The sequence below is a fragment of the Mangifera indica genome, unplaced genomic scaffold (genome assembly GCF_011075055.1).
Source record: "Mangifera indica cultivar Alphonso unplaced genomic scaffold, CATAS_Mindica_2.1 Un_0009, whole genome shotgun sequence".
Classification (NCBI taxonomy): Eukaryota; Viridiplantae; Streptophyta; class Magnoliopsida; order Sapindales; family Anacardiaceae; genus Mangifera; species Mangifera indica.
The window spans coordinates 7,229-33,059 of record NW_025401101.1 but is presented as its reverse complement, the minus strand read 5'-3'; the positions used below and the strand labels follow the sequence as shown (position 1 = coordinate 33,059).

The 25,831-nt window shown below is 39.4% G+C and overlaps 1 protein-coding gene across 1 annotated transcript; it reads left to right on the top strand.

The window, feature by feature from the left end:
• The first annotated feature begins 2,511 nt into the window (after positions 1 to 2,511).
• Positions 2,512 to 3,555, top strand: LOC123205587. Its single transcript, XM_044622576.1, has 2 exons — positions 2,512 to 3,156; positions 3,361 to 3,555. Exons 1-2 carry the CDS (start codon positions 2,512 to 2,514, stop codon positions 3,553 to 3,555), a joined length of 840 nt encoding a protein of 279 aa, XP_044478511.1.
• The last annotated feature ends 22,276 nt before the right edge of the window (positions 3,556 to 25,831 follow it).

The window sequence follows — 25,831 nt, the reverse complement described above, 5'->3', positions numbered from 1 at the left end:
ATTATGAAGCCGATCAAACACCATGTTCGCATAAAATTCACGAACAAGGGTAGGGTAGACAAAACCACCTAAGGTGACAAAACGAGTCCATCTGAATCTATCAAAAAGAGGCCTAAGGTGGAATTGTGCTAGCAAGTTAAAATCGACTCATCGAGTTTTACACAAACCACGACAACTATAACATTCAGCAAAAGTCACGACAGCTTGGGCGGAACGAAAATAAGTCTCATCAAAGGGAGCCTCGGAAGGCTCGACTTGATCAATAGGTGCTAAAGAGCTAGTCCTAACATTTTTAGATGGCCTAGGGGAACATCTAGCACTACTATGATGAGTGTTAACCATGATTGCAAAATAATGAGGGTATACACAATAACTACACAAAATCTAACTACTTATGCTAACAAATTACACGCTGAAAATTTTTAAAAGATAAAACAAAGAGCAAGAAAGGAAATACCACACAAAACACGATGAAATAGGACGAAATGGAATGCTACGTCAAATGTACGTACAAGGCCAAAATCATAATTTCACACAAACGAACCCGAATTAGAAAACTAACTGCACACCACAATTGGAGAGGATGAGAGGATGACAGTGGTATATTCGAAAGTAAAAACGGTTGACCAGAGGGGGTATTTTTGGAAACAAATCCAAAAATGGGTATGGAATTTGGGGTTTTTTGATGGAAAGCTAAAATGTAGAAATTGATGCTTGGAACTTGGAAGAATGATGCTGGGAGTGATGATTTTGTTATCAATTTGATGAAAAACTCAACAAAATTTGGGGATTTTGGATGAAATTTAAAAAACCTAGGGTTTAGGGTTTAATGAGATTTGGGGTAATTTTGGGTAAAATGTGACGTTTTGGAAGGTTATTTGGGCTTAGAACAAGTAGAAATGATGTGGGGAATTAATTTGATACAAAAATTTTGAGTTTAAAGTGGATTAAGCAAGAGTGGAGCAAAATGGTTGAGAGAAAACGGAAGAGGACTGGAGTTTTTGTGAGAAAAGAACGAAAGAAAATTGCCTTTTCACGTTGGAATTCAGCCAATTCGGTCGATCGGATTTTGCAATTTAGCAGCCGAATTTGCAAAATTCTGGTCAACTTATTTTATGCATTTTGTGTTCTCAATTTGAACATAAATGAGTCCAAATGATTCAACTATGCACTATTGATTCAATCATGCATGAAATGCAATGTAATTCGATGCAAAACACATGATGAAAATTTAAATCAAACATATTAAAATCAATGCAATAATAATTGATACAAAAAGAAACACCAAATATGATCAAACATTAAAATGAAGCATAAAGCATATATTGACATTTTCAATTCAACCAAAGCACCATAACCACAATGATATGTAAGTGCAAATGCTAATATGGTGATTCCATGATCCCAAGCTCACCTCTAATTTTGCAAAAATGTTCTTCCCCAAGAGTTTTTGTAAAAATATCCGCAAGTTGATTTTCGGTGGATATAAAGCCAAAACAAATATCACCCTTTTGAACATGATCTCGAATAAAATGATATCTAATTTCTATATGCTTGGTTCGAGAGTGTTGAATGATTAATTTCAAAAGCCAAAAAGTCCACTTCTCTCTAAAAATTATGCCTCCCTTCTCTCTAAAAAAAACTCATTCCCCTCTTCCTTTTCCTTGTAGTTTCCTTTCTTTCATTCTCGGCTGGATTGGTAACCTTCAATTACCATCCTTTGGTCTGGTGACCCTTGGTCATCGGCTCCTCCATCTTTTCTAGTTGTTGCTTAAAGCTTATTTTCTTTATCAATGGCGTTTGTGTTAGAGTCTCAATCTGTTTTTATTGAAGGTGTTGTTTCTAGTGTTTTACTCATGTAAGGCATTCCCAGTTTCAAACTCTTTCCAGTTCCGATTATCTTGTTTTCAGTTTCTGAGTCTTTCCTTCACTTCTCCGTGGTGTCTTCTTTGTTGTGGTGTTGTTGAAGTTTCCTCTCACTTGAAATTCAAATTTAGTGTTGTTTCTAGTGTTTGGCGCTCATCCCTCTTTGGTGCTTGTTGTATTCTTCTTTTCCGTGGCAGAATCACCTTTCCTTTTTTTGGTAATTTTTTGTCTGTTGTGCCTTGGTGTGCACTGCTTTTGCAGGCTGATAACATAGTTTTAGTAAGTCAAAATTCATCTTTTGCTTCTTTCCTCTATTTTTCCTTAAACATCCTTATACCGTTTTAGTATGTCTTATTCTGACTTGGAAAAGGCTACTGAAGCTAATCCTCTTGTTGCTGGTTCTTCGGTTTCCGCTGGAGAAGGGGTAAAGAAGTCTCCTTGAACCTCCCTTTTCTCCCCAAAGAAATCATGTACTAAGTTGGAATATTTTAAACCTAATGGTAGAGATGCTAAGGGGCATGTGTGTGTTGGTCCTCCTCAAGAAATTGTGGAAGAAGGTGCAATAAAATGGAGAACATGTGCGGTAGGCTTTTTTCTTGGCAAAAGACCGCCATTCTTGGATGTTAAGAGAACTCTAGAGAAAATATGGCTACTTATGGCCTTACTGAGGTTATGACTTCCGGCCAAGGAGTGTTCATTCTTAAATTCCAAGATATGGATGGAGTTTCTAGAGCGGTGGAAGAGGGACAATTAACCATTGGAGGACAACCTTTTCTTGTTAGGAAATGCACTACAAACCTCCCCATGCTGATTAATGATGTAAAGAAGGTGGCTATTTGGGTTAGAATGTATGACATTCCTCTTGAGTTTTGGACTCCAAAAGGTCTTAGCTACATAGCTAGTGCTATTGGAACCTCTTTTTATGCGGATTCTATCACTGAAGGAGGGACAAGGCTGGACTTTGCAAGGATATGCATTAAGATCAAAGTGGATGCGGAATGCCCAGATTCCATTAGTTTAACTCTTTCGAATGGTGAAAGCATGGTGATAAATGTAGAGTATGGTTGGAAACCTTTAAAATGCAATGGTTGCCAATGCTTTGGACATTCTACTGCCAATTGTGCTTTTGCTTCTAAGCTTGAAGACAGCTCTACATCTCGAAAAGTTCTGAAGGATAGGGCTGGTATGGTAGTGTCTAAGAAACAATATGGGAAAGATAACATGATGCAAGTGGCAAAAGGATATGATAAGAAGGCCAAAGGTAAAAGTGTTGAGATACAAAATCCGGGGGTAAACACTCATAAGAGTAATAGATTCTAGATGTTAGCCCCTATTAAGTCCCATGAGAAACACAAAAGAAGCATAATGATGCATGAGGAGGGGAACTCGAAGAAATCTATTAAAGATATAAATTCGGAAGAAAAGGAAAAGAAGAATGTAGCCAACACATCCAAGAATTATCAAGTCACGATAGTAAATAGAATTGTTCTGAAGTGTGATGGAACCTCCACAAGTGGTGTGGATGATACGGAAAATGAGGACTCTGCAACAATCGTCCCATTTGGTGGTAAGCTAAAGGTGGATGAGATGGATCTTAGGAAAAAGGATGTAGATATGAAGAGTATGAACTTGGGGAAGAAATTGGCTAAGCTTAAGAAAGCAAATCCCTCTCCCCCATTATCCAAATGACCAAGGTTGTAAGCTGGAATATTAGGGGCCTTAATGCTCCTATCAAGCAAAGGGAGGTAAGACACTTCATTAAGAATAATAACATTAATGGCTGTGTTGGAAACAAAAGTAGGGATGATAATTTAATTAGAGTGAATGGTAATATTTGGAAGGAGTGGGAGTATGACAATAATAATGATATACACCCCAATGGGAGAATTTGGGTATGGTGGAATAAAGACACCATCATATTAGACATTATAGGGAAGAACCCTTAATTTATTCATAGGGAGACTTGGTTAGTAAAGGAGAACACTCATATAGCTATAACTATAGTATATGGGTTTAACCAACTGTTGGAAATGAGAAGCCTTTGGAGGGAAATAGTTAGGTACTCAAATCAGATGGGGAGGAAACCGTGGCTAATCATGGGCAATTTCAATGCAATTAGAGGTCCGAATGAGAAACTTGGAGGGGTGTCATGGGGAGATACATATTGCGATGACTTAAATAAGTGTTGTAGAGAGGCTAAACTAGATGATCTTCAGTATATGGGAAATCAACTCACTTGGAGTAATTGTAGTGAAGGGCATAGGAGGATAGCATGCAAGTTGGATAGAGCTCCTGTGAACAAACATTGGAAAGATGTTTTTGCGGAATCATTAGCCATCTTTCTCAACCCTAATATCTCTAATCATTCCCCATGTATTGTGACTTGTGGGGGCTGTGAAGAGAGAAGAAATGTCCCTTTTAAATTCTACAACATGTGGGCAAATCATAAAAGCTTCCTTAGTATTGTGAGGGAGGTTTGGAAAGGGGACATTGAAGGCAACCCTATGTATAATCTCATCAACAAACTTAAGAGATTAAAGGGTGAGTTAAGGAGGCTAAATAGGGATGGATTTTGGAGAATTTCAGAGAAGGTGGTAGAAGCAAAAGAAAGGCTGGAGGATGTTTAAAATAGGCTCCAAAGCAACCCTCTTAATGAAGACTTAACAAAGGAAGAAAAGACTTGGTTGGAGACTTACTCAAGACTTAGTAGAGCTGAAGAATCTTTGGCTCGACAAAAAGCAAAGGTTCATTGGCTTCAAGAAGGTGATCAAAATACTAAATATTTCTTCAAATGTATCAAAGCTCGAAAGAGTAGGAATTCCATCAATGGTGTGTGCCTAGATGATGAGACGTTTGTGAGTGATATGGGAGATGTTAAGAAGGAATTTGTAAGCTATTTCAAGAAGGTCCTCAACTCCACGGATTCATGCAATTCTTATATTGAGGAAATTCAAAGGCTATTAACTTTCCAAATGGAGAATCAAGAAAAAGAGAACATGATCAAGGATGTGGAGGAGGATGAAATCAAAACCGTTATCTTTGCCATAGACAACAACAAAGCTCCCGGGCCAGATGTATATGGTGTTTTCTTCTTTAAAATAGCTTAGGAGATTGTTGGGAGTGATGTGGTTAAAGCTATTAAGCACTTCTTCTCCTCGGGTCATCTCCTTAAAGAGGTAAATTGTACTATCCTTGCTCTTGTCCCTAAGGTTGCTAACTCTCCAAGGTGTAAGGATTATAGGCCAATAGCTTGCTGTAATACTATCTACAAATGCATCTCAAAGATCCTTGCAAATCGCCTTAAAGTCATCCTCTTAAATTTCATTGATAAAGCCCAAGGAGCCTTTGTAGGTGGGCGGAATATTGGAGAGAACATTATGTTGTGTCAAGACCTTATGCACAACTACCATAAAGTGAGCAAAGATAAGAAGTCTGCAATGAAGATTGATCTCTTGAAGGCATATGACACGGTTCATTGGGACTTCATTCTTGCAATTTTTGAAGCAATTGGTATTCGTGATAAATTCAAAGGTTGGACTAAAAGTTGCATCACAACTTCTTCTTTCTCTTTGGGAATAAATGGGGAATTAATGGGTTTTTTCAAGAGCTCTTATGGTCTTAGACAAGGGGACCTTTTATCCCCTTACCTATTTGTCATGGCAATGGAGATCCTTTCCCGCATGCTTGGAGAGCTCAAGAACAATCCTTCTTTTGGCCATCATTGGAAATGTAAGAAGAACAATATAACTCACTTATGCTTTGCCGATGACCTTTTATTGTTTTGTAGGGCAGATTATGATTCTATTGCTCTTATGAAAAGATCATTATCCCTTTTTCATAAATGGTCCGGGCTTCAAATGAATTGTTCAAAAAGTAACATTTTCCTTTTTGGGATTCCTCAAGAGGAGAAGACCAAGCTCTCAATTTCTATCAATTTGGAGGTGGGAGAATTGCCTTTCAAGTATCTAGGGGTACCAATAACTTCTTCAAAACTCAAAAGTAGTGATTGCAAGCTGCTCATTCATAAGATTGTAGGGCATATTACCTTTTGGCGTAGCAAATTCTTATCTTATGCGGGTAGACTCTTACTTATTAAGGCTATCCTCTTTAGCATTCAAGTGTATTGGTCATCTATCTTTATTCTCCTTTCAAGTATCCATAAGGAGATAAATGGAATATTAAGAAATTTCCTTTGGAATGGTGCTTCCATGGTTGGTAAAAAGGCCAAAGTTGCTTGGGATGAGGTGTGTGTTCCTAAAGTGGAGGGTGGCTTAGGTATTATGAGATGCAAATCTTGGAATAGAGCTGCCATCATAAAGAATATGTGGAACATTCTCCTTGACAAGAGGAATTCACTTTGGGTGGAATAGGTTAAGACCAACAAGCTAAGAGGTAAATGTTTTTGGGAAATTAAACCTAATAGTGAGAGTCTTGGGTTTGGAGGAAGATATTAGGCCTAAGGGAAATAATGAAGACCAAGTTTAAGAAGATCATTGGCAATGGGGAAAACACCTTTCTTTGGCTTGACAATTGGCACCCCCATGGACCGTTATTAGATAAGTATGGTTCCCGGGTTATCTATGATTCGGGTATCCCTAAGAATGCTCAAGTAAAGGAAGTTATTGATGAGCATGGGTGGAAATGGCCAGCGGTAAATTCATGTCACCTTATAGAGATAAAGGAAGCTCTCCCTTGCTGCCTAATGGGTGGTGAGGACTCCTTAATATGGGCCCCTAAATCTAATGGCACCTTTTCTATCAAATGGGCTTGGGAGGTAATTCGAAGTAGGAGAGAAAAGGTTACTTGGCACAACCTTGTGTGGTTCAAAAGGCACTTTCTAAGACACTCCTTCATTGTGTGGTTGGGTATTACACGCAAGCTTATGACAAGGGATAAATTAGTTAGTATCGGTCTTATCTCCTACAATTTATGCCCTTTGTGCAATGAGGAACCGGAATGCATGGATCATCTCTTTTTTAGGTATGCTTTTAGCCTCCAAATCTGGAATGGAATGCTTATTCTTTGCTATCAATAACTCAATTCCATACCGTGGGCCTTTTTGATTGCGGAATTGGCTAACAAATGGAAGGAGAATAATTTCAAGAATATTTTGAGTAAGTTATGCTTTGGTGCAACCGTTTACCACATTTGGAAGGTTAGGAATGACATTTTCTTTGGAAGAGGTGGTTTACCAAAGGAGAGAGTTACAATGCTTATCAAAGATTGTGTTAGAGTAAGGGTAACTTACTTGAAGAAAGTTAACAAGTGTAGTCAAAATGTGTCTGTTGCAAACAATTGGGGTATACCTCATGCAATATTTGAGTAAGCTTATGTTGGTTTTGGTCTTGTGATTGTTTTCCATGTAATGTGTTTGTTTGTGTGTTGTTGCCTTGGTGCGTTATGTACCAATGGTTGGATATTTGTGTTCTTGTTTTGGCATAACCTAAGGGCTTGTCCAAGGTATGCTTGTGTTAGGCTTAATCTAGGGACTTATCCTAGATAAGACACTTGTATATCATTTTCTCTTTGGTATAAAATTTTTACTTACCAAAAAAAAAAAAAAGTGTTGAATGGGATTTTTGGATAACCTAATAGCACTTGTGTTGTCACATAAGATTGGAGTTTTAGATAGGCTAACTCTATAATCCCTAAGAGATTGTTGCATCCACAAAGCTTAAGCATAGCAACTACCGGCGGCAATATATTCCGCTTTCACGGTTGATAAAGCTTCGGAGTTTTGTTTCCTTGAAAACCATGAAACTAATGCATGACCAAGAAAATGCAAGTACCACTAGTACTTTTTCTATCGACTTGGCTTTCAGCAAAGTCGGCATCCGAATAGCTTACTGGGTCAAAAAACGTTTCTCTAGGATACCACAACCCTAAAAATCTAATGTCATGTAAATATTTGAAGATTATTTTAAGGGCTTTTAAATGAGATTCCTTGGGACATGATTGGAATCGAGCACACAAGCACACACTAAACATAATATCGGGTCTATTAGCGGTTAAATACAAAAGAGAGTCTGGTGCATATTCAACCAAACATGCAACAAGAAACCAAAAATCAAAAACTGTTTTCACTGTTTATGTGGTATGAGCAGTTTTTTTGTTCTTGCAGTTTAACCAACCAAATCAACTCCAAATCCAACCGAATTCATTTCATCATAATCACAACACAATGAACTTTCTTTCAAGCTATGGACGTACACAATTGGAGCAGATTAAGGCAATCAAATTACAAGTAGAATGCAGTGGCAGAAATGGTAATTATGTTACAACTCTCTGCCATAATCAAAATTAACACACATACACACTCTAATTTGGATTTCTAAGGAAACATAAAGTGTAACCAAGGCATAAAGGAAAGTTCCACCAACCTTGGGGCCTTCTACCACCAATCTTCCACCAAGAATGATTGGATAAAGGAAATAAGAAAGAGAGCCAACAAAGCTCCTTCAAGTTTTCATTCCAAAGTAAAAAAAAACTACATTTTACAAAGCATAACCACTTTATATGGGAATAAGTGGCGGCAAGATATATATGTACATAGCCTTTTAATAAATTAGTTCACCCTAGCCCTTAATTCACTCTAAACCACACAAAATAAGCCATGCCATACTTTAAATAAATGCAATAGGACAAAATGTTACTATTATTCTGTAAAAAATGGGCTCTTGTCTTCACCAAAGCTCTCCTCTCATCCAATTTTGTCCAACTCTCCCAATTGGGCTTTGAACACCTTTTTGGGCTTCAAAATGGAGTGATGGATGGTTGTAACTTCACTTGGGCTTCTCAAAATGATGCTTGGACGTTTGGACCATTGATGGACTTCAAAAGTTGCACTTTTGGATCAATTGGAGCAAGCTATTCATTTGGACCTTGGGTGGATGTAATAAGACTATATCCAAAAGTGGTTTTGGGCCAAAATTGAAGGTGCAATGCTTCCTTTGGCTTGGGATTTGTTGGAACTTCATTCTTCTTGGCTTCAAAGGTTGCATGGAGACTTAAGGATGACTTGGAACCCAAAAATGACAATGGAGCCGCATATACATCATCCTCCCCGGGTTGAGAAGGATTTGTCCTCAAATCTTCAAGATGGCTACCCTCTATTTGCTGACCATTCATAAACAAGCTCTCTTTCTTGACTTCTTTTCCCTTAGTAGCTCTATGAACTTGTTGTGGACTAAGAGGAGTTAAAGTGATAGTCTTACCATTGAATTTAAAGGAGTAAGTGTTCTTCTTGCCGTCATGCTTCACTTCCCTATCAAATTGCCATGGTCTTCCCAACAACAAGTGACAAGCATCCATAGAAATCGCATCACACAAAATCTCATCACTATAATGCTTACCAATGGAGAAGGAATCAAGCACTTGTTTGGCTACTTGGAGGCTGGTCCCATTGCTCAACCATTGGAGCTTGTACGGTTGAGGATGAGGTATGGTAGGTAATCCAAGTTTTTCCACTAAGGTAGATGAAGCTACATTGGCACAACTTCCGCTATCTACAATTAAAGAACACACTTTATCTTCAATGGTGCACCTTGATTGGAAAATGTGGAGTCTTTGCTCTTCATGAGGAAGAGGCTTGGCATGCAATGCTCTTCTAATCACTAACATCTCTCCTTCATCAGCTCCTTGTAGAATTTCTTCTTCTTCCTTGTTGGCTTCATCACTTTCATGGCTGGAAACTTCACTTTCTTCTTCTTCTTGAAGAGACTCCTCAATTGCTTGTATCTCCATCAAGGATAAAACTCTCCTGTTAGGGCATTCAGCTTGGAAGTGTCCGTAGCCTTGGCATTTAAAGCACTTTTTGTTGGAGAGGTTGGTTTTCACCATATTAGGCTTGTCCTTAGTTGGTTCCACCATTTGTTCCTTGCCTTTCTCCGTGGAAGAAGAATCGACAACATTTGTGTAGGATGGGGAACCTTTATGGAAGGTAGTTCCCTTGGTAAAAGATATGCTTTTGTTAGATAATGTCCCTTTGGAGAATGACTTGGAAACCATGGGCTTCATGGCCTTCTTTTACTTCTCCACTTTAATAGCCAACTTACACACATCTTCAAAAGTGCAATATGGTTGCAATTCTACCATATGAGCAATGTCTTGGTTTAAGCCACCGATGAATCTTGCAATGGTTTGCTCTTTCACTTCCGGTAGCTCACTCCTCATTAATAGCTTCTCAAACCCCCTTATGTAATGCTCTACTCCATCACTTCCTTGCTTAAGGGTGTGTAGCTTGAGGTAAAGATCTTGTTTATAGTTGTCCGGAAGGAATCTTCTTTTCATAAGCTTCTTTAGTTTCTCCCAAGATCTCACTCTCTCTTTACCATCCTTTTCCCTTTGCTTCTTAAGATTTTCCCACCACAAGGATGCATAATCCTTGAATTTCAAGATGGCAAGTTTACATTTCTTCTCATCCGAATAGCCCTTATATTCAAAAACTCTCTCTATAGCATGTAACCAATCAACAAAATCATCCGGACTCATGCTCCCTTCGAATTCTGGAATTTCAATCCTTAAACCCCTATCATCATCCTTTTCTCTCCTAGGTGGCCTCTCTTGTTTTTCCTCACTTGAATAATCATGAAGCATCAATTCCTCCCTATGATGTCTAGGAGGAGGAGGAGGGGAAGGTCTAAGATGTCTTCTTGGTTGATGTAGTTGGGTTGGGTGAGGTGGAGGAGGGGGTATTTGGCTTTGTGTTGAAGTTTGGGGCTGTGATAAGGGTGCCCGACTTTGAGTGAGGGTCAAGTCTCTCATCATTTGCATTATTTGATTCATTTGGTCCTTAATGGCCTTAAGTTCTCCTTTGATCTCTTCTTTTAATGTCATGTGGGAAAATTCCCAAGGATGAGGAGGTGAGGAGGATGAGGATGAAGTTCTCTTATGGGACATTTTTGGTAATGGCTAGTAGGTAAAGGTTAATGGTTATAAGTGTTTAAGGGTTGGGGGTGAGTGTTGGCAAGTGTTTAGGTTAAGGAAGATTGTGTTTAAGGCAAATTAAGGTTCTGTGAACAGTAATCTTGGAGTGAACAGTACATTCCGAGAGATGAACAGTAACTCCGAGAGGTAGAAATCAGTCAACAAATCACACAAACAACCTAGGCTCTGGTACCAAATGGTGCATATTCAACCAAACATGCAACAAGAAACCAAAAATCAAAAACTGTTTTCACTGTTCATGTGGTATGAGCAGTTTTTTTGTTCTTGCAGTTTAACCAACCAAATCAACTCCAAATCCAACCGAATTCATTTCATCATAATCACAACACAATGAACTTTCTTTCAAGCTATGGACGTACACAATTGGAGCAGATTAAGGCAATCAAATTACAAGTAGAATGCAGTGGCAGAAATGGTAATTATGTTACAACTCTCTGCCATAATCAAAATTAACACACATACACACTCTAATTTGAATTTCTAAGGAAACATAAAGTGTAACCAAGGCATAAAGGAAAGTTCCACCAACCTTGGGGCCTTCTACCACCAATCTTCCACCAAGAATGATTGGATAAAGGAAATAAGAAAGAGAGCCAACAAAGCTCCTTCAAGTTTTCATTCCAAAGTAAAAAAAAAACTACATTTTACAAAGCATAACCACTTTATATGGGAATAAGTGGCGGCAAGATACATGTGTACATAGCCTTTTAATAAATTAGTTCACCCTAGCCCTTAATTCACTCTAAACCACACAAAATAAGCCATGCCATACTTTAAATAAATGCAATAGGACAAAATGTTACTATTATTCCGTAAAAAATGGGCTCTTGTCTTCACCAAAGCTCTCCTCTCATCCAATTTCGTCCAACTCTCCCAATTGGGCTTTGAACACCTTTTTGGGCTTCAAAATGGAGTGATGGATGGTTGTAACTTCACTTGGGCTTCTCAAAATGATGCTTGGACGTTTGGACCATTGATGGACTTCAAAAGTTGCACTTTTGGATCAATTGGAGCAAGCTATTCATTTGGACCTTGGGTGGATGTAATAAGACTATATCCAAAAGTGGTTTTGGGCCAAAATTGAAGGTGCAATGCTTCCTTTGGCTTGGGATTTGTTGGAACTTCATTCTTCTTGGCTTCAAAGGTTGCATGGAGACTTAAGGATGACTTGGAACCCAAAAATGACAATGGAGCCGCATATACATCATCCTCCCCGGGTTGAGAAGGATTTGTCCTCAAATCTTCAAGATGGCTACCCTCTATTTGCTGACCATTCATAAACAAGCTCTCTTTCTTGACTTCTTTTCCCTTAGTAGCTCTATGAACTTGTTGTGGACTAAGAGGAGTTAAAGTGATAGTCTTACCATTGAATTTAAAGGAGTAAGTGTTCTTCTTGCCGTCATGCTTCACTTCCCTATCAAATTGCCATGGTCTTCCCAACAACAAGTGACAAGCATCCATAGGAATCGCATCACACAAAATCTCATCACTATAATGCTTACCAATGGAGAAGGAAACAAGCACTTGTTTGGCTACTTGGAGGCTGGTCCCATTGCTCAACCATTGGAGCTTGTACGGTTGAGGATGAGGTATGGTAGGTAATCCAAGTTTTCCCACTAAGGTAGATGAAGCTACATTGGCACAACTTCCGCTATCTACAATTAAAGAACACACTTTATCTTCAATGGTGCACCTTGATTGGAAAATGTAGAGTCTTTGCTCTTCATGAGGAAGAGGCTTGGCATGCAATGCTCTTCTAATCACTAACATCTCTCCTTCATCAGCTCCTTGTAGAATTTCTTCTTCTTCCTTGTTGGCTTCATCACTTTCATGGCTGGAAACTTCACTTTCTTCTTCTTCTTGAAGAGACTCCTCAATTACTTGTATCTCCATCAAGGATAAAACTCTCCCGTTAGGGCATTCAGCTTGGAAGTGTCCATAGCCTTGGCATTTAAAGAACCTTTTGTTGGAGAGGTTGGTCTTCACCATATTAGGCTTGTCCTTAGTTGGTTCCACCATTTGTTCCTTGCCTTTCTCCGTGGAAGAAGAATCGACAACATTTGTGTAGGATGGGGAACCTTTATGGAAGGTAGTTCCCTTGGTAAAAGATATGCTTTTGTTAGATAATGTCCTTTTGGAGAATGACTTGGAAACCATGGGCTTCATGGCCTTCTTTTACTTCTCCACTTTAATAGCCAACTTACACACATCTTCAAAAGTGCAATATGGTTGCAATTCTACCATATGAGCAATGTCTTGGTTTAAGCCACCGATGAATCTTGCAATGGTTTGCTCTTTCACTTCCGGTAGCTCACTCCTCATTAATAGCTTCTCAAACCCCCTTATGTAATGCTCTACTCCATCACTTCCTTGCTTAAGGGTGTGTAGCTTGAGGTAAAGATCTTGTTTATAGTTGTCCGGAAGGAATCTTCTTTTCATAAGCTTCTTTAGTTTCTCCCAAGATCTCACTCTCTCTTTACCATCCTTTTCCCTTTGCTTCTTAAGATTTTCCCACCACAAGGATGCATAATCCTTGAATTTCAAGATGGCAAGTTTACATTTCTTCTCATCCGAATAGCCCTTATATTCAAAAACTCTCTCTATAGCATGTAACCAATCAACAAAATCATCCGGACTCATGCTCCCTTCGAATTCTGGAATTTCAATCCTTAAACCCCTATCATCATCCTTTTCTCTCCTAGGTGGCCTCTCTTGTTCTTCCTCACTTGAATAATCATGAAGCATCAATTCCTCCCTATGATGTCTAGGAGGAGGAGGGGAAGGTCTAAGATGTCTTCTTGGTTGATGTAGTTGGGTTGGGTGAGGTGGAGGAGGGGGTATTTGGCTTTGTGTTGAAGTTTGGGGCTGTGATAAGGGTGCCCGACTTTGAGTGAGGGTCAAGTCTCTCATCATTTGCATTATTTGATTCATTTGGTCCTTAATGGCCTTAAGTTCTCCTTTGATCTCTTCTTTTAATGCCATGTGGGAAAATTCCCAAGGATGAGGAGGTGAGGAGGATGAGGATGAAGTTCTCTTATGGGACATTTTTGGTAATGGCTAGTAGGTAAAGGTTAATGGTTATAAGTGTTTAAGGGTTGGGGGTGAGTGTTGGCAAGTGTTTAGGTTAAGGAAGATTGTGTTTAAGGCAAATTAAGGTTCTGTGAACAGTAATCTTGGGGTGAACAGTACATTCCGAGAGATGAACAGTTGCTCCGAGAGGTAGAAATCAGTCAACAAATCACACAAACAACCTAGGCTCTGGTACCAAATGGTGCATATTCAACCAAACATGCAACAAGAAACCAAAAATCAAAAACTGTTTTCACTGTTCATGTGGTATGAGCAGTTTTTTTGTTCTTGCAGTTTAACCAACCAAATCAACTCCAAATCCAACCGAATTCATTTCATCATAATCACAACACAATGAACTTTCTTTCAAGCTATGGACGTACACAATTGGAGCGGATTAAGGCAATCAAATTACAAGTAGAATGCAGTGGCAGAAATGGTAATTATGTTACAACTCTCTGCCATAATCAAAATTAACACACATACACACTCTAATTTGGATTTCTAAGGAAACATAAAGTGTAACCAAGGCATAAAGGAAAGTTCCACCAACCTTGGGGCCTTCTACCACCAATCTTCCACCAAGAATGATTGGATAAAGGAAATAAGAAAGAGAGCCAACAAAGCTCCTTCAAGTTTTCATTCCAAAGTAAAAAAAAAACTACATTTTACAAAGCATAACCACTTTATATGGGAATAAGTGGCGGCAAGATATATGTGTACATAGCCTTTTAATAAATTAGTTCACCCTAGCCCTTAATTCACTCTAAACCACACAAAATAAGCCATGCCATACTTTAAATAAATGCAATAGGACAAAATGTTACTATTATTCCGTAAAAAATGGGCTCTTGTCTTCACCAAAGCTCTCCTCTCATCCAATTTCGTCCAACTCTCCCAATTGGGCTTTGAACACCTTTTTGGGCTTCAAAATGGAGTGATGGATGGTTGTAACTTCACTTGGGCTTCTCAAAATGATGCTTGGACGTTTGGACCATTGATGGACTTCAAAAGTTGCACTTTTGGATCAATTGGAGCAAGCTATTCATTTGGACCTTGGGTGGATGTAATAAGACTATATCCAAAAGTGGTTTTGGGCCAAAATTGAAGGTGCAATGCTTCCTTTGGCTTGGGATTTGTTGGAACTTCTTTCTTCTTGGCTTCAAAGGTTGCATGGAGACTTAAGGATGACTTGGAACCCAAAAATGACAATGGAGCCGCATATACATCATCCTCCCCGGGTTGAGAAGGATTTGTCCTCAAATCTTCAAGATGGCTACCCTCTATTTGCTGACCATTCATAAACAAGCTCTCTTTCTTGACTTCTTTTCCCTTAGTAGCTCTATGAACTTGTTGTGGACTAAGAGGAGTTAAAGTGATAGTCTTACCATTGAATTTAAAGGAGTAAGTGTTCTTCTTGCCATCATGCTTCACTTCCCTATCAAATTGCCATGGTCTTCCCAACAACAAGTGACAAGCATCCATAGGAATCACATCACACAAAATCTCATCACTATAATGCTTACCAATGGAGAAGGAAACAAGCACTTGTTTGGCTACTTGGAGGCTGGTCCCATTGCTCAACCATTGGAGCTTGTACGGTTGAGGATGAGGTATGGTAGGTAATCCAAGTTTTTCCACTAAGGTAGATGAAGCTACATTGGCACAACTTCCGCTATCTACAATTAAAGAACACACTTTATCTTCAATGGTGCACCTTGATTGGAAAATGTGGAGTCTTTGCTCTTCATGAGGAAGAGGCTTGGCATGCAATGCTCTTCTAATCACTAACATCTCTCCTTCATCAGCTCCTTGTAGAATTCCTTCTTCTTCCTTGTTGGCTTCATCACTTTCATGGCTGGAAACTTCACTTTCTTCTTCTTCTTGAAGAGACTCCTCAATTGCTTGTATCTCCATCAAGGATAAAACTCTCCTATTAGGGCATTCAGCTTGGAAGTGTCCATAGCCTTGGCATTTAAAGCACTTTTTGTTGGAGAGGTTGGTCTTCACCATATTAGGCTTGTCCTTAGTTGGTTCCACCATTTGTTCCTTGCCTTTCTCCGTGGAAGAAGAATCGACAACATTTGTGTAGGATGGGGAACCTTTATGGAAGGTAGTTCCCTTGGTAAAAGATATGCTTTTGTTAGATAATGTCCCTTTGGAGAATGACTTGGAAACCATGGGCTTCATGGCCTTCTTTTACTTCTCCACTTTAATAGCCAACTTACACACATCTTCAAAAGTGCAATATGGTTGCAATTCTACCATATGAGCAATGTCTTGGTTTAAGCCACCGATGAATCTTGCAATGGTTTGCTCTTTCACTTCCGGTAGCTCACTCCTCATTAATAGCTTCTCAAACCCCCTTATGTAATGCTCTACTCCATCACTTCCTTGCTTAAGGGTGTGTAGCTTGAGGTAAAGATCTTGTTTATAGTTGTCCGGAAGGAATCTTCTTTTCATAAGCTTCTTTAGTTTCTCCCAAGATCTCACTCTCTCTTTACCATCCTTTTCCCTTTGCTTCTTAAGATTTTCCCACCACAAGGATGCATAATCCTTGAATTTCAAGATGGCAAGTTTACATTTCTTCTCATCCGAATAGCCCTTATATTCAAAAACTCTCTCTATAGCATGTAACCAATCAACAAAATCATCCGGACTCATGCTCCCTTCGAATTCTGGAATTTCAATCCTTAAACCCCTATCATCATCCTTTTCTCTCCTAGGTGGCCTCTCTTGTTCTTCCTCACTTGAATAATCATGAAGCATCAATTCCTCCCTATGATGTCTAGGAGGAGGAGGGGAAGGTCTAAGATGTCTTCTTGGTTGATGTAGTTGGGTTGGGTGAGGTGGAGGAGGGGGTATTTGGCTTTGTGTTGAAGTTTGGGGCTGTGATAAGGGTGCCCGACTTTGAGTGAGGGTCAAGTCTCTCATCATTTGCATTATTTGATTCATTTGGTCCTTAATGGCCTTAAGTTCTCCTTTGATCTCTTCTTTTAATGCCATGTGGGAAAATTCCCAAGGATGAGGAGGTGAGGAGGATGAGGATGAAGTTCTCTTATGGGACATTTTTGGTAATGGCTAGTAGGTAAAGGTTAATGGTTATAAGTGTTTAAGGGTTGGGGGTGAGTGTTGGCAAGTGTTTAGGTTAAGGAAGATTGTGTTTAAGGCAAATTAAGGTTCTGTGAACAGTAATCTTGGGGTGAACAGTACATTCCGAGAGATGAACAGTTGCTCCGAGAGGTAGAAATCAGTCAACAAATCACACAAACAACCTAGGCTCTGGTACCAAATGGTGCATATTCAACCAAACATGCAACAAGAAACCAAAAATCAAAAACTGTTTTCACTGTTCATGTGGTATGAGCAGTTTTTTTGTTCTTGCAGTTTAACCAACCAAATCAACTCCAAATCCAACCGAATTCATTTCATCATAATCACAACACAATTAACTTTCTTTCAAGCTATGGACGTACACAATTGGAGCGGATTAAGGCAATCAAATTACAAGTAGAATGCAGTGGCAGAAATTGTAATTATGTTACAACTCTCTGCCATAATCAAAATTAACACACATACACACTCTAATTTGGATTTCTAAGGAAACATAAAGTGTAACCAAGGCATAAAGGAAAGTTCCACCAATCTTCCACCAAGAATGATTGGATAAAGGAAATAAGAAAGAGAGCCAACAAAGCTCCTTCAAGTTTTCATTCCAAAGTAAAAAAAAAACTACATTTTACAAAGCATAACCACTTTATATGAGAATAAGTGGCGGCAAGATATATGTGTACATAGCCTTTTAATAAATTAGTTCACCCTAGCCCTTAATTCACTCTAAACCACACAAAATAAGCCATGCCATACTTTAAATAAATGCAATAGGACAAAATGTTACTATTATTCCGTAAAAAATGGGCTCTTGTCTTCACCAAAGCTCTCCTCTCATCCAATTTCGTCCAACTCTCCCAATTGGGCTTTGAACACCTTTTTGGGCTTCAAAATGGAGTGATGGATGGTTGTAACTTCACTTGGGCTTCTCAAAATGATGCTTGGACGTTTGGACCATTGATGGACTTCAAAAGTTGCACTTTTGGATCAATTGGAGCAAGCTATTCATTTGGACCTTGGGTGGATGTAATAAGACTATATCCAAAAGTGGTTTTGGGCCAAAATTGAAGGTGCAATGCTTCCTTTGGCTTGGGATTTGTTGGAACTTCTTTCTTCTTGGCTTCAAAGGTTGCATGGAGACTTAAGGATGACTTGGAACCCAAAAATGACAATGGAGCCGCATATACATCATCCTCCCCGGGTTGAGAAGGATTTGTCCTCAAATCTTCAAGATGGCTACCCTCTATTTGCTGACCATTCATAAACAAGCTCTCTTTCTTGACTTCTTTTCCCTTAGTAGCTCTATGAACTTGTTGTGGACTAAGAGGAGTTAAAGTGATAGTCTTACCATTGAATTTAAAGGAGTAAGTGTTCTTCTTGCCATCATGCTTCACTTCCCTATCAAATTGCCATGGTCTTCCCAACAACAAGTGACAAGCATCCATAGGAATCACATCACACAAAATCTCATCACTATAATGCTTACCAATGGAGAAGGAAACAAGCACTTGTTTGGCTACTTGGAGGCTGGTCCCATTGCTCAACCATTGGAGCTTGTACGGTTGAGGATGAGGTATGGTAGGTAATCCAAGTTTTTCCACTAAGGTAGATGAAGCTACATTGGCACAACTTCCGCTATCTACAATTAAAGAACACACTTTATCTTCAATGGTGCACCTTGATTGGAAAATGTGGAGTCTTTGCTCTTCATGAGGAAGAGGCTTGGCATGCAATGCTCTTCTAATCACTAACATCTCTCCTTCATCAGCTCCTTGTAGAATTCCTTCTTCTTCCTTGTTGGCTTCATCACTTTCATGGCTGGAAACTTCACTTTCTTCTTCTTCTTGAAGAGACTCCTCAATTGCTTGTATCTCCATCAAGGATAAAACTCTCCTATTAGGGCATTCAGCTTGGAAGTGTCCATAGCCTTGGCATTTAAAGCACTTTTTGTTGGAGAGGTTGGTCTTCACCATATTAGGCTTGTCCTTAGTTGGTTCCACCATTTGTTCCTTGCCTTTCTCCGTGGAAGAAGAATCGACAACATTTGTGTAGGATGGGGAACCTTTATGGAAGGTAGTTCCCTTGGTAAAAGATATGCTTTTGTTAGATAATGTCCCTTTGGAGAATGACTTGGAAACCATGGGCTTCATGGCCTTCTTTTACTTCTCCACTTTAATAGCCAACTTACACACATCTTCAAAAGTGCAATATGGTTGCAATTCTACCATATGAGCAATGTCTTGGTTTAAGCCACCGATGAATCTTGCAATGGTTTGCTCTTTCACTTCCGGTAGCTCACTCCTCATTAATAGCTTCTCAAACCCCCTTATGTAATGCTCTACTCCATCACTTCCTTGCTTAAGGGTGTGTAGCTTGAGGTAAAGATCTTGTTTATAGTTGTCCGGAAGGAATCTTCTTTTCATAAGCTTCTTTAGTTTCTCCCAAGATCTCACTCTCTCTTTACCATCCTTTTCCCTTTGCTTCTTAAGATTTTCCCACCACAAGGATGCATAATCCTTGAATTTCAAGATGGCAAGTTTACATTTCTTCTCATCCGAATAGCCCTTATATTCAAAAACTCTCTCTATAGCATGTAACCAATCAACAAAATCATCCGGACTCATGCTCCCTTCGAATTCTGGAATTTCAATCCTTAAACCCCTATCATCATCCTTTTCTCTCCTAGGTGGCCTCTCTTGTTCTTCCTCACTTGAATAATCATGAAGCATCAATTCCTCCCTATGATGTCTAGGAGGAGGAGGGGAAGGTCTAAGATGTCTTCTTGGTTGATGTAGTTGGGTTGGGTGAGGTGGAGGAGGGGGTATTTGGCTTTGTGTTGAAGTTTGGGGCTGTGATAAGGGTGCCCGACTTTGAGTGAGGGTCAAGTCTCTCATCATTTGCATTATTTGATTCATTTGGTCCTTAATGGCCTTAAGTTCTCCTTTGATCTCTTCTTTTAATGCCATGTGGGAAAATTCCCAAGGATGAGGAGGTGAGGAGGATGAGGATGAAGTTCTCTTATGGGACATTTTTGGTAATGGCTAGTAGGTAAAGGTTAATGGTTATAAGTGTTTAAGGGTTGGGGGTGAGTGTTGGCAAGTGTTTAGGTTAAGGAAGATTGTGTTTAAGGCAAATTAAGGTTCTGTGAACAGTAATCTTGGGGTGAACAGTACATTCCGAGAGATGAACAGTTGCTCCGAGAGGTAGAAATCAGTCAACAAATCACACAAACAACCTAGGCTCTGGTACCAAATGGTGCATATTCAACCAAACATGCAACAAGAAACCAAAAATCAAAAACTGTTTTCACTGTTCATGTGGTATGAGCAGTTTTTTTGTTCTTGCAGTTTAACCAACCAAATCAACTCCAAATCCAACCGAATTCATTTCATCATAATCACAACACAATGAACTTTCTTTCAAGCTATGGACGTACACAATTGGAGCGGATTAAGGCAATCAAATTACAAGTAGAATGCAGTGGCAGAAATGGTAATTATGTTACAACTCTCTGCCATAATCAAAATTAACACACATACACACTCTAATTTGGATTTCTAAGGAAACATAAAGTGTAACCAAGGCATAAAGGAAAGTTCCACCAACCTTGGGGCCTTCTACCACCAATCTTCCACCAAGAATGATTGGATAAAGGAAATAAGAAAGAGAGCCAACAAAGCTCCTTCAAGTTTTCATTCCAAAGTAAAAAAAAAACTACATTTTACAAAGCATAACCACTTTATATGGGAATAAGTGGCGGCAAGATATATGTGTACATAGCCTTTTAATAAATTAGTTCACCCTAGCCCTTAATTCACTCTAAACCACACAAAATAAGCCATGCCATACTTTAAATAAATGCAATAGGACAAAATGTTACTATTATTCCGTAAAAAATGGGCTCTTGTCTTCACCAAAGCTCTCCTCTCATCCAATTTCGTCCAACTCTCCCAATTGGGCTTTGAACACCTTTTTGGGCTTCAAAATGGAGTGATGGATGGTTGTAACTTCACTTGGGCTTCTCAAAATGATGCTTGGACGTTTGGACCATTGATGGACTTCAAAAGTTGCACTTTTGGATCAATTGGAGCAAGCTATTCATTTGGACCTTGGGTGGATGTAATAAGACTATATCCAAAAGTGGTTTTGGGCCAAAATTGAAGGTGCAATGCTTCCTTTGGCTTGGGATTTGTTGGAACTTCTTTCTTCTTGGCTTCAAAGGTTGCATGGAGACTTAAGGATGACTTGGAACCCAAAAATGACAATGGAGCCGCATATACATCATCCTCCCCGGGTTGAGAAGGATTTGTCCTCAAATCTTCAAGATGGCTACCCTCTATTTGCTGACCATTCATAAACAAGCTCTCTTTCTTGACTTCTTTTCCCTTAGTAGCTCTATGAACTTGTTGTGGACTAAGAGGAGTTAAAGTGATAGTCTTACCATTGAATTTAAAGGAGTAAGTGTTCTTCTTGCCATCATGCTTCACTTCCCTATCAAATTGCCATGGTCTTCCCAACAACAAGTGACAAGCATCCATAGGAATCACATCACACAAAATCTCATCACTATAATGCTTACCAATGGAGAAGGAAACAAGCACTTGTTTGGCTACTTGGAGGCTGGTCCCATTGCTCAACCATTGGAGCTTGTACGGTTGAGGATGAGGTATGGTAGGTAATCCAAGTTTTTCCACTAAGGTAGATGAAGCTACATTGGCACAACTTCCGCTATCTACAATTAAAGAACACACTTTATCTTCAATGGTGCACCTTGATTGGAAAATGTGGAGTCTTTGCTCTTCATGAGGAAGAGGCTTGGCATGCAATGCTCTTCTAATCACTAACATCTCTCCTTCATCAGCTCCTTGTAGAATTCCTTCTTCTTCCTTGTTGGCTTCATCACTTTCATGGCTGGAAACTTCACTTTCTTCTTCTTCTTGAAGAGACTCCTCAATTGCTTGTATCTCCATCAAGGATAAAACTCTCCTATTAGGGCATTCAGCTTGGAAGTGTCCATAGCCTTGGCATTTAAAGCACTTTTTGTTGGAGAGGTTGGTCTTCACCATATTAGGCTTGTCCTTAGTTGGTTCCACCATTTGTTCCTTGCCTTTCTCCGTGGAAGAAGAATCGACAACATTTGTGTAGGATGGGGAACCTTTATGGAAGGTAGTTCCCTTGGTAAAAGATATGCTTTTGTTAGATAATGTCCCTTTGGAGAATGACTTGGAAACCATGGGCTTCATGGCCTTCTTTTACTTCTCCACTTTAATAGCCAACTTACACACATCTTCAAAAGTGCAATATGGTTGCAATTCTACCATATGAGCAATGTCTTGGTTTAAGCCACCGATGAATCTTGCAATGGTTTGCTCTTTCACTTCCGGTAGCTCACTCCTCATTAATAGCTTCTCAAACCCCCTTATGTAATGCTCTACTCCATCACTTCCTTGCTTAAGGGTGTGTAGCTTGAGGTAAAGATCTTGTTTATAGTTGTCCGGAAGGAATCTTCTTTTCATAAGCTTCTTTAGTTTCTCCCAAGATCTCACTCTCTCTTTACCATCCTTTTCCCTTTGCTTCTTAAGATTTTCCCACCACAAGGATGCATAATCCTTGAATTTCAAGATGGCAAGTTTACATTTCTTCTCATCCGAATAGCCCTTATATTCAAAAACTCTCTCTATAGCATGTAACCAATCAACAAAATCATCCGGACTCATGCTCCCTTCGAATTCTGGAATTTCAATCCTTAAACCCCTATCATCATCCTTTTCTCTCCTAGGTGGCCTCTCTTGTTCTTCCTCACTTGAATAATCATGAAGCATCAATTCCTCCCTATGATGTCTAGGAGGAGGAGGGGAAGGTCTAAGATGTCTTCTTGGTTGATGTAGTTGGGTTGGGTGAGGTGGAGGAGGGGGTATTTGGCTTTGTGTTGAAGTTTGGGGCTGTGATAAGGGTGCCCGACTTTGAGTGAGGGTCAAGTCTCTCATCATTTGCATTATTTGATTCATTTGGTCCTTAATGGCCTTAAGTTCTCCTTTGATCTCTTCTTTTAATGCCATGTGGGAAAATTCCCAAGGATGAGGAGGTGAGGAGGATGAGGATGAAGTTCTCTTATGGGACATTTTTGGTAATGGCTAGTAGGTAAAGGTTAATGGTTATAAGTGTTTAAGGGTTGGGGGTGAGTGTTGGCAAGTGTTTAGGTTAAGGAAGATTGTGTTTAAGGCAAATTAAGGTTCTGTGAACAGTAATCTTGGGGTGAACAGTACATTCCGAGAGATGAACAGTTGCTCCGAGAGGTAGAAATCAGTCAACAAATCACACAAACAACCTAGGCTCTGGTACCAAATGGTGCATATTCAACCAAACATGCAACAAGAAACCAAAAATCAAAAACTGTTTTCACTGTTCATGTGGTATGAGCAGTTTTTTTGTTCTTGCAGTTTAACCAACCAAATCAACTCCAAATCCAACCGAATTCATTTCATCATAATCACAACACAATGAACTTTCTTTCAAGCTATGGACGTACACAATTGGAGCGGATTAAGGCAATCAAATTACAAGTAGAATGCAGTGGCAGAAATGGTAATTATGTTACAACTCTCTGCCATAATCAAAATTAACACACATACACACTCTAATTTGGATTTCTAAGGAAACATAAAGTGTAACCAAGGCATAAAGGAAAGTTCCACCAACCTTGGGGCCTTCTACCACCAATCTTCCACCAAGAATGATTGGATAAAGGAAATAAGAAAGAGAGCCAACAAAGCTCCTTCAAGTTTTCATTCCAAAGTAAAAAAAAAACTACATTTTACAAAGCATAACCACTTTATATGGGAATAAGTGGCGGCAAGATATATGTGTACATAGCCTTTTAATAAATTAGTTCACCCTAGCCCTTAATTCACTCTAAACCACACAAAATAAGCCATGCCATACTTTAAATAAATGCAATAGGACAAAATGTTACTATTATTCCGTAAAAAATGGGCTCTTGTCTTCACCAAAGCTCTCCTCTCATCCAATTTCGTCCAACTCTCCCAATTGGGCTTTGAACACCTTTTTGGGCTTCAAAATGGAGTGATGGATGGTTGTAACTTCACTTGGGCTTCTCAAAATGATGCTTGGACGTTTGGACCATTGATGGACTTCAAAAGTTGCACTTTTGGATCAATTGGAGCAAGCTATTCATTTGGACCTTGGGTGGATGTAATAAGACTATATCCAAAAGTGGTTTTGGGCCAAAATTGAAGGTGCAATGCTTCCTTTGGCTTGGGATTTGTTGGAACTTCTTTCTTCTTGGCTTCAAAGGTTGCATGGAGACTTAAGGATGACTTGGAACCCAAAAATGACAATGGAGCCGCATATACATCATCCTCCCCGGGTTGAGAAGGATTTGTCCTCAAATCTTCAAGATGGCTACCCTCTATTTGCTGACCATTCATAAACAAGCTCTCTTTCTTGACTTCTTTTCCCTTAGTAGCTCTATGAACTTGTTGTGGACTAAGAGGAGTTAAAGTGATAGTCTTACCATTGAATTTAAAGGAGTAAGTGTTCTTCTTGCCATCATGCTTCACTTCCCTATCAAATTGCCATGGTCTTCCCAACAACAAGTGACAAGCATCCATAGGAATCACATCACACAAAATCTCATCACTATAATGCTTACCAATGGAGAAGGAAACAAGCACTTGTTTGGCTACTTGGAGGCTGGTCCCATTGCTCAACCATTGGAGCTTGTACGGTTGAGGATGAGGTATGGTAGGTAATCCAAGTTTTTCCACTAAGGTAGATGAAGCTACATTGGCACAACTTCCGCTATCTACAATTAAAGAACACACTTTATCTTCAATGGTGCACCTTGATTGGAAAATGTGGAGTCTTTGCTCTTCATGAGGAAGAGGCTTGGCATGCAATGCTCTTCTAATCACTAACATCTCTCCTTCATCAGCTCCTTGTAGAATTCCTTCTTCTTCCTTGTTGGCTTCATCACTTTCATGGCTGGAAACTTCACTTTCTTCTTCTTCTTGAAGAGACTCCTCAATTGCTTGTATCTCCATCAAGGATAAAACTCTCCTATTAGGGCATTCAGCTTGGAAGTGTCCATAGCCTTGGCATTTAAAGCACTTTTTGTTGGAGAGGTTGGTCTTCACCATATTAGGCTTGTCCTTAGTTGGTTCCACCATTTGTTCCTTGCCTTTCTCCGTGGAAGAAGAATCGACAACATTTGTGTAGGATGGGGAACCTTTATGGAAGGTAGTTCCCTTGGTAAAAGATATGCTTTTGTTAGATAATGTCCCTTTGGAGAATGACTTGGAAACCATGGGCTTCATGGCCTTCTTTTACTTCTCCACTTTAATAGCCAACTTACACACATCTTCAAAAGTGCAATATGGTTGCAATTCTACCATATGAGCAATGTCTTGGTTTAAGCCACCGATGAATCTTGCAATGGTTTGCTCTTTCACTTCCGGTAGCTCACTCCTCATTAATAGCTTCTCAAACCCCCTTATGTAATGCTCTACTCCATCACTTCCTTGCTTAAGGGTGTGTAGCTTGAGGTAAAGATCTTGTTTATAGTTGTCCGGAAGGAATCTTCTTTTCATAAGCTTCTTTAGTTTCTCCCAAGATCTCACTCTCTCTTTACCATCCTTTTCCCTTTGCTTCTTAAGATTTTCCCACCACAAGGATGCATAATCCTTGAATTTCAAGATGGCAAGTTTACATTTCTTCTCATCCGAATAGCCCTTATATTCAAAAACTCTCTCTATAGCATGTAACCAATCAACAAAATCATCCGGACTCATGCTCCCTTCGAATTCTGGAATTTCAATCC